We start from the raw sequence: 11,175 nt of genomic DNA, 5'->3' as shown, positions 1-11,175 counted from the left end.
GCAGCCCCTTTGTCCCGAGCCTCAGCCCATCGCCGCGCGGCAGCCCCTTCGTCTCGAGCCCCAGGCCGTCGCCGCGCTCCACCGCCTTCACCCCGAGCCTCAGGCCTCAGCCATCTAGCGGACGCCGCGCGCGAGGCCGCCGCACTCCGCCTCGAGAACTCTGAGCTCTGCATCACCAACAATGACCTCGTCGGCCACTTCGCCATGCTCGGCGGCAACCAGGCCTCCGCTGTCGCACTGGCTGAGCAGCTCCGCGGCCTCCACCTCGGGCAGATGCAGGTGCAGGCCAAGGCCAAGGCCATGTAGTGCGCCGCCAGACTCCTCCGCTCGCTCTCCGCCGCCGAGGACACCCGCCTGCTCGACCCGCTTTGCCTCGGCTCCCACGCCGCCCATGCGCTCAGCCCCCTCTACCTCGGCTCCCATGTCGTCGCGCGCCTCGGCTTCCACTACGCGGCCCCGGCGCTCCGAGGCGGCGCTCATCCGGCAGCTCGACCCCCTCGCCTCTGCCACGACCGCGCTCTACGCCAAGCTGGTCGCGATCTCCAACCTCGAGGAGTCGGCCCGCAAGCTGCGCCAGCCTGTCCTGGCTCCGCACCTCCGCGTCCTTGGCCCTCTTGAGCTCGGCTCGAGGGAGACTCGACGGACGGCCCGGCTTGGCCCGCGGCGGCCTCGGTCGACGCGTTCGCCGCGAGTATCTCCCGCATCACAGCCTCCAAGTCTCCAACCTGGCCTCTATGGCCTGGCGCGCGGCCCTGATCACGTGCGCGTCTTCCCTGCCCGCAGCGACTTCCTCCTGCATCGCCCGTGTGCTTGCCTTCGCCCCGGTCCGCCTCTTGCCGTGCCTCATCTAGTTGTTGGGGCATGACAGAGTCTAAACTACGAACTCTCGCAAGTAGCAGTGAAACAGAGTAAAACACGCAAGTTTTGGTGGTGAAATGCGAATCAATTGATGATGGATCTGAATCGCAGAAACTAGGGTTCGCCAGCCGGAACACGGCGGCTCAAGGGGCCAAGCCCAGAATTATTCGAGTAAATTGCACAGAAGTACCATAATTGGGGCATTGGAAGCAGATTGGTATCAAGTTTGGTAATTTTTACATGTCAGTACCAAGTCTGGGGCTAGACGTTACAAAAAGGTCTAAATCGCGTATAAACGCGTATTGACAGTGTATCTGACCGGTAGGGCCCGCCTGTCAGCTGCTGACGTGGCATTTTTTTTGCAGAAACCCCCCACGGTGTCGCTCCGCGCCCGCCTCGCCGCCCTCGCCCTCGCCCTCTCCCCGTGGCGGCCTCCTACCTCAGCCGGCGCGCGCACGACCCCAGCGCGCCGGTAGCGCCTTCTGGCTGGTGCTCCCGCTTCGCCTCCCCCGCGGCCGCCGCCCCGCCCTCCGCCACCCCGCCGCCGCCGCCCCTCTTCACGCTCGACGACCGCCGCCGCCGCCGACTTCTCGCCCGACCCCACCGCCTCCGACCTGCTCCCCGTCGCCTCCTCCCCCTCCCCCCGCGCCAGGGCGGGCGCCGGCAGCCGCTCGCCCTCATGGGACCGCTCCCGCGGCAAGGCCTCCGCCCCCGGATCCCCCATGGACGGGGTCGTCGAGCCGCCGCCCCGCAAGGAGCTGCTCGCGCTGCCCCCGCCGTCCAGCCCCTGCACTCCTCCTCCCCCGACGGCGACGGCCGTGACCCCGGCGACGGAGGCTGCCAGGACGGAGCCGGCGGCTCCGGCCAGCGAACGGAAGGCAGATGGCGAGGAGTGGGTCACTCTATTCGGGTAAGGAAACCATGATGCTCTTCTTTACTTGTTTTTTCAGGAAGCTATAGCCTGCCGCATGCGCATGGTAGATTCAGTTCTGCAAGTAGTAGTATCTTGGTGACCGCTGGACATGTATGTAGCCATGGAGCTGAAAATATTGCTGCTTTGCGTAGGTTCATGGCCCTGGCATGTGCTTGCTCCTGTGTATGTCAATGAGCAACAGCAAAATCGATCATTTAGTAGCATATCGCTCTTAGACCTTAGTGCTTGTCCTAGCAACTGGATATACCGGTTTCATGACACCATTGATCATCTTATATGTTCGTGGAATTAATGGTTGTCTACTTGTTCAATTCACACGTTGTATGGCTGCACTCAGTTAAAGAGATGCCTTTTCGTTCAATTTTAAGATGGATTTAGCCTAAAGGTTGCATTCTCTTTATTCCAGTTTCAGTGATACTAAATGCTGTGGTGTATGATTTGGCTATCTTTTGAACATGAAACAGATAGTGAAGTTGGTTTTGGCCTGTTGAGTATGTTTTTCATCATCACATGTTCTAGTCTGGATAATCTGTCTTTGTGCATTCATGCATGATGTGAATTTTTATAGGTTTCTCTGGCCTGTGATTGCTGGGATAAGATTTATTTAAAGTGATTTGTGATGTCTGGAACCTAGCTCTTTTCTTAACAAATGTTTATCTCAGTTTCGCTATGCCCGTGCATCACATGATAGGTTTCTGCATTATGGTGCGACAATTAATTCCTCTGGCCTTCCATCTTAAACTGACAATTGTCTTCACAGCACTCTTACGATGCCAGGAAAGCCCTCCAAAAGAATGGTATCCAACTATGCAGTGGCGTCATAATTGGAGTAAAGCATATTGATCCAGTGCTGGCCATGTTTGAAGTCATTACCCTTAACCGTAAGGAGGGGGATGCCTAAGGCTAGGCTTGCGACTGGAGTGAAGTCGTAACAAGGTAGCCGTACTGGAAGGTGCGGCTGGATCACCTCCTTTTCAGGGAGAGCTAATGCTTATGCTTATTGGGTATTTTGGTTTGACACTTCTTCACGCCCAAAAAGAAGGCAGCCGACAGCAGCTGGATGATAGGCTCGCTGGAATCAATCAAGGAGGCTTCATGGTCTCCCTGCCTTCGAAATCACTTGTCCTGAAGAGCAGGACAGGTGCATCAAAGCAGTTGGGGGCCTTGCCTGTTGGCTGTTGTAACTTTGTGTTCTGGTGGGTGCTGTCATGAGCAATGGCTCTGGATGAAGGATGAAACTGAGATCTCAATATGTATTTATTTTGTCCGTTGTAATCTACATGAGCTCTGATATATTTGAGAATGTTTTTTTAAGAAATGCCATCATGGCCACTATATTGAATTGGTAATATGGTTACATCGTTTACAATGGCATTCACCAGGAAAGCTGGGGGTTCATCGACCCAATTACAAGAAGCATTATCGTCATAAGCAAATTTCGCTAAAGAATGAGCTACCTCACTTGTATCACAGGCATAGTGTATAAATTCAGCCGATCCTATCAATCTATCATCCCAGCCAAGATGAAACACTATAGATAGCCAAAGCTTCACCCCAAATTCTATATCTTGTCCTGCACAGGCATTGATAATTTGAATCGAATCCGACTTGGTCTTTTTGAGTGTAGCAGAAAACTGCATTTTTCTTCTGATTTGATTTGAGAGCGTTCGTATTGGATCAAGTGCGGTCATATAGAACGTTCATTCTAATTTTCAATCAGGGTCATCCGCGTGCATTCCCAAATAACATTGCTCAAAAAACCTCAACTGTAATGGGATATAGAGAGATTTGCAACACACCAGATGCAGCAAAGATTATACTGAGATTAATACAGCATCGCATCGGATCACACGGCATCGCACGCACCCAGCAGGATCGACACAAACGTACAGACGAAGACTGAAGACAACACGAAGACTGATGGCTACAGAAGAAGCAGTAGGCAGAACCACGAGGAGTGGCGGATCGGTGATACGACGGGGCCCTGGGGCGATGCCCTAGTCTAGACGCGGCCCTCCCAGAGGCACGGCTGGTCGTCGGAGCAGAGCGCGTGCGGCGGCGGGGCGAGGCCCAGCGCGGCGGCGCGCTGCCAGCGCTGGGCGCGGGTGAGGCCGAGGCAGGGCCCGTAGCGCATGTCCATGTCGAACTCCCTGGCCTTCCTCTCCGCGTTCTCCGCCTCCTCCCTCCTCGCGTCGGCGCCGTCACCGTGATCTGCCGCAAAAGCAACAGTAGATTGAAAATAAATAAACACCAGATCGATCGATCGAGCGGTCAAATCCGCGTTGGGCGTATGAATCGGCGGAGCTCGGATTGGGCGTACGGCGGCGTACCTGGCGTCGGGCGCGCCGCCGCTTGCTTCTGGTGGTGGTGGTGCGCCGGCTTCTTGGAGACGCCGCTGGTGGGCTTGGCGGCCGCTGCGCTGGAGTGGGCCTTCTGCTGCCGGAAGAAGGACTTGACGTCGCCGCCGCTCCTCATGGCTCTCTCTCTCTCTCGCCGGCGGCGCGATCTCTCTGTTGTATTTCATTTCTCTCTCTCGCCGGCGGCGCGATCTCTCGCCGGCGGGGTCAGCACCACCGGCGCGCTGGGGTCGTGCGCGCGCCGGCTGAGGTAGGAGGCCGCCATGGGGAGAGGGCGAGGGCGGCGAGGCGGGCGCGGAGCGACACCGTGGGGGGTTTCTGCAAAAAAAAATGCCACGTCAGCAGCTGACAGGCGGGCCCTGCCGGTCAGATACACTGTCAATACGCGTTTATACGCGATTTAGACCTTTTTGTAACGTCTAGCCCCAGACTTGGTACTGACATGTAAAAATTACCAAACTTGGTACCAATCTGCTTCCAATGCCCCAATTGTGGTACTTCTGTGCAATTTACTCGAATTATTCAGAATGCCCTCTCCACAAGCCGGAGGAGGGTTAAAAAGGGAATGGAGCATGTGAAAAGCAAAGACAGCGACAGGTTCAGTTTACAGCACTGAGGTAAAGTTTGAAAAGACGTTACAACGGCAGGAGCCGCACATCTCGAGATCTACGGCGGAGAGTGAGTCACTTTAGCGTGAAGCGGTACACTCGCTGGAGCCGTAGGATCGCAGATCGACGGTTGATAAACCCCTGGACAAATGAAACGGTACTGTTGGCCTTCTAACTGTTGTCGCGGTTGCCTCTGTCCTGACAGGGCATCGTCTTCTTCTTCTCCTCGCCAGTGTCCTTTGCTCTTGCTTGCGCCGCGGCTAGGTCGAAGGTCACCAGTGTCAGCTCGTCTATGCTTCAGAGACAGGATGGACGCGCGCGGACGACGTGCTCTGCTTCTGCCATATCGCAACAAGCTCTGAGGTGTGTGGTTTAATTGTAGTGGTTAACTCCTAATACCCATGCATGTATGCAACCAAATTGTCGGGTGAAAATTGCATTCACGATGACAATATCCCATATGCAAGCAATCAAACTACCTTACAATGTCGTTTTTTCTTAGCCAGGCTCTGCCCAGCCTGACTCTTTTCCTCCTCTCAACCAGACCCTGCTCAGAAAGTAACCAAACACATCCCATGTTATAGTTGCACATTAAACTGGATTTTTTTCACACCGAGAGAAATATGCTAGTAGTGAAGGTTGAACAATGGTTTGAACTGGTCTAATTCATAATTAATGGCTCAACAATTAAGTTAGACCCTTGCAAATTCTACACAATTGAGCCAATAATTGCATTTATCTCCTTTCATCTACAATAAAAATATTTTCAACAACCCCTAATACTGGCCATAATTTGGTCCTTTTGCTGCATCACCATGATATTATAAGCTATAAACATGAAGGTTAAAAAAAGCTATAAACATGAAATATGTTATTTTTTCTAGGTAGCTAAGCACTTTGCACACAAACTTATAACCTCAAACAGGGTACCCTAAGATATTGCTATGTTGCTTTTCCTTATTGAATTGTAAGAATACTTTAGTGATCTAGGGAGTACTTTTTTTAACACAGTACAATTGGCAAGCACTCATATACACGCGCATACACTCACCCCTATGAATGTGCATCACTGGAAATCCTGAAATAAATGCAGGAATAAATGCGAGTATCAGGATTTGAAACCTGATGGGCTGGGGATACCACAGTCCCTCTAACCATCCAACCACAGGTTGGTTCGCGATCTAGGAAGTACTTGTCAGAGAAATAGTCTTCTCCGACAAGTATTTTGGGACAGAGGGACTAACTAAAAGGATACAGCTAGGCAGCCAGCTGCATGGATTAGGAAGCATACTTTGCTCAAAATCAAGGGAAATGATAACTGGTCGACGGTCGCATTTTTGTCCTCCCCTGCCATTGGATCTCCTATCACGGATCTTGGGCAATCATGCTGGCACATTGGTGTCATGGAACCGTTCGCGTAGGCGCCGATCCAGTGAACGACCTCAGCTATCTCTCCCTAGAATCTCCCATTCCCCCTCGCCCACCCAGAGATGTGCTCCCAGTCGACCAATGTCTCCCAACGAGGTGTTGCGGCGGCAGTCGCGGATCCCAGTGATTCCTGGCGTTTTCTCCACGCGTGCGGTGCGGGCGGGGGAGGGCGCGGGGAGGAGGTCTGGCACGGGGAGGGGGCCGGGCTCAACGTCGTCGTTGAATTTATGTGTTGTGGTCAGGGGCACACATTTTTAGTATGCTCTTTCTGAAGCTTTTTATTAGCGTTCTTTTGTTGTTCCATTTTTTCTCAGTTGATTTGACATTTGAGTACTGCATGCTTATATCTGAGCTACGGGTAGTGAAATTTCAAATTTTAAGCAAGGGACATTGCATTATTTCAGTTGATACATATGGCAACTTAAGAACGGTTTTGCTTTAGCTCATGGCAAAAAAAGACTTTTTTCATAAATCTGGTAATAAACATGTGATATATTCTTACAAACAGAAATTGCCATGGCTATTTTTCCATGTCTAATTTCATAGGATGTTCTTAAGTTGCCATGGCATTTTTCAATGAACATGGCAAATCAACATTCTGAAAATTGTTTTTCATAAGACTATATCAAGGCAATTGTGTTTCTAATTACGGTGTCATTTTTGTGATCTTATTGATATACTATGATAATTATATTATGACATACCCATGGCAAATATGTCGTATTAATATATTAGGACATACTCGTCGCAAATGTGTTGTATTTGTTTTTCCGCAGCATTTTTATTGAAGATAACATGGCAAAATTGTTGAAGGCCATATTGGCAAAGCCGTATACAATTTTATTGGCGTGTTTTCTGATAGTTTTACTAGATTATTAGTGAGGTTAATTAATTAGCCACCATAATCCTAGCTGATTTGTGTTCCCATATGCATGTGTTCAGGTACTTCATTGTAATTGACGGTTTGCAACAACAAGAAGATTGGGATTTCCTGAGGAATGTCTTCCCTGAAAATGAGAGAAGTAGCAGGATAGTTGTGAGCACAAGTGTCCAACGTGTCGCCAAGTACTGCAGCTCCAGCACTAGTTTCGTGTACAAAATGGAAGGTCTCGACAATGAGGAGACTAAGAAACTGTTCTGGCAAGAAGTAGGAGTGCCGAATGCTGCCGATTCGTTGAAACAACTTGCACAAGGCATCTGTAATGGATGCCACGGTTTACCCCTCGCAGTTGTCAGTGCAGCCAAGTATTTGAGACCCATATGGACAGAACTGGGACAGAGTGACTGGGACCGCGAGGCTCTCGCGCTAGGTAACCGCGTAACAGGCCAGGGCGAGCAACCTGCCTTTGCAGAACTGAAAAAAGTCCTCGTGGAATGCTTCGACGGCCTAACCTGCCACCGTGTCAAGACTTGCTTGTTGTCTGTTACAATGTTCCCCAAGGGCCAACCCATCAAGAGGAAAAGCTTGTTCCGGAGGTGGATAGCTGAAGGCTTCGTGGAGCATGACGGGCGTCTGGATAAGAACGCCGCTAGCATGCGAATTTTTGGACTGGCCGTCTGCGCGCTGCTATTTATTTTCATGTCCTCGCAGGCTTCGGCCGGTAGCGTGTAACGTACCTTGGCTGCGGCCGTTTTCTTTACGTTGTTCCGTGTTGAACTTGTTAGATTTTGCCTTACGTGGGCTTTATTAATTTAAAGCCGGACGCCTTCGATGTCTTCGTTCTAAAAAAATAAGAACCCCGCTTGCCATGAACTCTTCCGGGAGTTGATTGAGCGCCACCTCGTGGAGCCAGTGGAGAGCAGCAGAGAGAATCTGGTGCCGGCAGCCGAAGTGAAGATGTGTCAGGTTCACGGTGTGTTGCTTGACTTTCTTCTCAGCGAGTCCCTCCGTCGGAACTTCACTGACCTCATCCGCAACAATGTGCCTGTTCAAGCCGCACGCGGAGGCATCCGTACCCGTCGGCTCGCCGTCCACAAGTTCTTAAGTTGGTGCACCCTGCGACGTCGACCTCAAACGTTACTCCTTCATCAGGTCATTGACGATCGTGAACAGTGGCTTTAAGGACTTGCTGGAGAGCGAGTTCCTCCGGGTGCTGGATCTGGAGGGCTCCAAAGGCATCGACGAACAAGCTCTATGCAAAATCTTCCAGCTGATACACCTCTAGTACCTCAGCATCAGGGCCACGGACTGCTGCAGAATTCCCAAGAGGATCAGGAGGCTACATCAGCTTGAGGCTCTGGACGCCCGGGACAGCAACGTCAGGGAACTGCCGATTGAGGTCCTCCTCCTGCCGCGGCTTGCCCACCTTTTCGGCGAGTTTCAACTCCCCAGTGAGCTATGCAGCAAGAAGAAGGTCCCGATTACAAGCAAGGACGTGGAGAGAGTTTTCAAGAGCAGCAACAGCAAGCTGGAGAGTGTGGCAGGGTTCCTCGTGGACGACCGACAAGGTTTCCAACACATTATGCTCCACATGCACAATCTCAAGAAGGTTAAGATGCGGTGGGGGGGCACAAGCACGGTCCCGACCCAAGATTTGTCTGGCCTACTTGCCGACTCCCTGCGGAGGCGATTTGGGCTCGAGTGCCTATCAATTGATTTTGGTGAGCACTCGCTAGATTTTATGAACCCCCTGTCATATTCAGAAACCTTCTTGCTCAAATCCGTCAAGCTGCGCGGAAGCCTCAGCGAGGGTCTACCGGGCTTCATGTACAAGCTGGAATATCTCTCGGAGCTTCATCTTTTCTCCACTGGCCTGGACAGCGAGGCCCTCTCGGCCCTGCAACAACTAATCACTTGGAGCACCTGCAGCTCGAAGAGGTCAGTGACAGATTCGGGAGCTGCACCTTCAGTTTGGCGGCAGGCAAATTTGAGAGACTCAAGCGACTCATCATCGATGCCCCCAAGCTTCCACAGGTGACTGTCGCAAATGGAGCCATGGCTATCCTCACCACCCTTGAACTACTCTGCCATGATGTAACGGGGTTTGCAGCCACGGGCATCTCACGCCTTGGATCTCTTAGTGAGGTCGTACTACTCAAAAGTCTCAAATCTTGTGACCCTGGCACCTGGTCGAGGTGGGAGGCGGAGGCCAAGAAGCACAAGAAAAGGCCAAGAATTTCGTTCTGTGATAGTAGCAACCGACAACAGCGACAAGCAGCTGCAGTGAGGCAGCAAAAGTCTGGAACCAAGTGGAGGATGCTACCACGTTAGTTGCTGCAAGTACGTATCCTAGCTCGTTTTAGCTAGGTGGTCTTATCGATCTATCTTGTCCCACCCATGTGTGTGTGCCATCCTTGAACGTCACTAGCTTAATCTTCTGTTTTATTTACTTTTAAAGCTCCTCTGTTTGTAATAATTTTAATTTTTGGGCTGGCATTCAGTGCTCCCAGAAATTAAATAAACTGCATTGTGTTTTTTTATTGAACTTGTGGCAAACTTTATGAAATCTCAAATAATAGTTACTTCTTTAACCAATTCTGCTACTTTTTTCATTTAGTACTTTATTGAAGAGAAAACCAAGAGGTTATCACTCCAAGAAACAACTTGGGAACCAAAAGACTTTCTTGCTAAAGAGTGGGCCACCATGTCGAAAATGCCTAGGAGCACTTGCGGGCTCGCCACCCTGATATCTTGCATTAAATAAGCATGTATTCTTCAGTTTAGAAGAGGTATAGAGTCTATATTAAGATCTCTGACTAGGAATAAATGCATCGACAGGTGGGTGGCTGGACTGACATCGGCCCCACACGCATGCAGACTTTTTTTGAGCCATGCGTTTTGAATCATATAACACATTTAATATTTAGTTCTACCAAGTTTCAAACTGCGATATAACTCAACTTTGAAAATATATTTTGTAAGTTTATGTTTGGTTTAAGTTCTAAAACTGTAATATCATTCTTTTTCAACCTAGTTACGTGTCTTCTATAAAAACTGAGAATCCCATCCTGGGATAGTTAAAATAGTGGATTCCATGATTGTTAGAATTTTAAATACAAAAAAGAGAGTTCCAATATTCTAATTCCTGGAAAATTCATGGAACAAATTCCATGAAATAAGTCTTTTTATCTTTTATTGAAAACCCAAGAACTTCGTGAAATTCTAGACAATTTAATTAATCTCAAAACTTATCCTTCTCTAAAGAACTATGTTATTAGTCATGTTGCTTGGTTTAACAATGCAATCCTGGAAAAATTCAAGGTACAAATTCCATGAAATTACGTCTTTCTATTTTTTTAATGAAAACCCGAGAACTTCATGATAATAATTCTAGACAATTTAATTATACTAATCTGAAAACTTTTCCTCTAAAAAGATACATTATCAGAGGCATTGCCAGGTTTATCAGCCGCATCTAATCGTTCATCCTCATGCTTCAACAAAGATGAATTGACGTAATTACACTGCCAGCAGCTTTTTTGCTTTCATTTATTCAGCCGCGTCATGCTCTGACATGTACTCGTGTTGGCAGAGGAAAGACAACACGTTAACTTTTCTTGCATGTAAACGCTGGTCTCATTAATTAGGACTATTGACTTTGTATGCACACCATAGCATAGCACTGTGTATCATGTTGCCGGTGCAGATGTAGTAAATAACGCAGCACATGGACCTACTGCTACTGCGTACGCGTGGGACACGTATTCACACATTGCATATGATTTCCTAAAAATTGGCTCGAATCCCGAGTGAGAAAGTCGGCGGACGAGATTTAGGAGGACTGCGTCGCCGAGTGCTCCTAGTTCGCTTCCGCCACCATGTTTGCCTTTTAGGTAGTGAACAAATGAGACTAATCCAATCCTCTGTGTTATATGGAAGCAATCAGCAAGGGTAGTTGTATATGGACTATGTATTTCAGCTATCCCATTGCAAGCATTAATAAGCTCTAGGCAATCAGATTCAAAACAACTTGTGAGCATCCCAGTTAATTAGCTTGCGAGTATCATTCCGTTATTCCATTTTTTAAAAGTTGACCCGTCTGCTGACGAA

General features: G+C 49.6%; 1 protein-coding gene and 2 pseudogenes across 1 annotated transcript; 2 read left to right on the top strand and 1 right to left on the bottom strand.

Moving 5' to 3' along the window:
* Positions 1–421: 421 nt before the first annotated feature.
* On the top strand, positions 422–2,072 carry LOC123120293 (proline-rich receptor-like protein kinase PERK10; annotated as a pseudogene).
* A 1,523-nt stretch (positions 2,073–3,595) lies between these two features.
* On the bottom strand, positions 3,596–4,465 carry LOC123124400 (DNA polymerase delta subunit 4). The gene is made up of 2 exons (XM_044545016.1): positions 4,123–4,465; positions 3,596–4,003 (listed from the first exon to the last, which is right to left on the bottom strand). The coding sequence occupies exons 1-2, from the start codon at positions 4,265–4,267 to the stop codon at positions 3,795–3,797; spliced, it is 354 nt and encodes a 117-aa protein (XP_044400951.1). The 5' UTR covers positions 4,268–4,465; the 3' UTR covers positions 3,596–3,794.
* Positions 4,466–7,113: 2,648 nt separating this feature from the next.
* LOC123124399 (disease resistance protein RGA4-like) lies at positions 7,114–9,806 on the top strand (annotated as a pseudogene).
* The last annotated feature ends 1,369 nt before the right edge of the window (positions 9,807–11,175 follow it).

The sequence above is a fragment of the Triticum aestivum genome, chromosome 5D (assembly GCF_018294505.1).
Source record: "Triticum aestivum cultivar Chinese Spring chromosome 5D, IWGSC CS RefSeq v2.1, whole genome shotgun sequence".
In the NCBI taxonomy this organism is placed as follows: Eukaryota; Viridiplantae; Streptophyta; class Magnoliopsida; order Poales; family Poaceae; genus Triticum; species Triticum aestivum.
The sequence above is the reverse complement of the archived record's forward strand: the minus strand, read 5'-3'. Positions and strand labels throughout refer to the sequence as shown.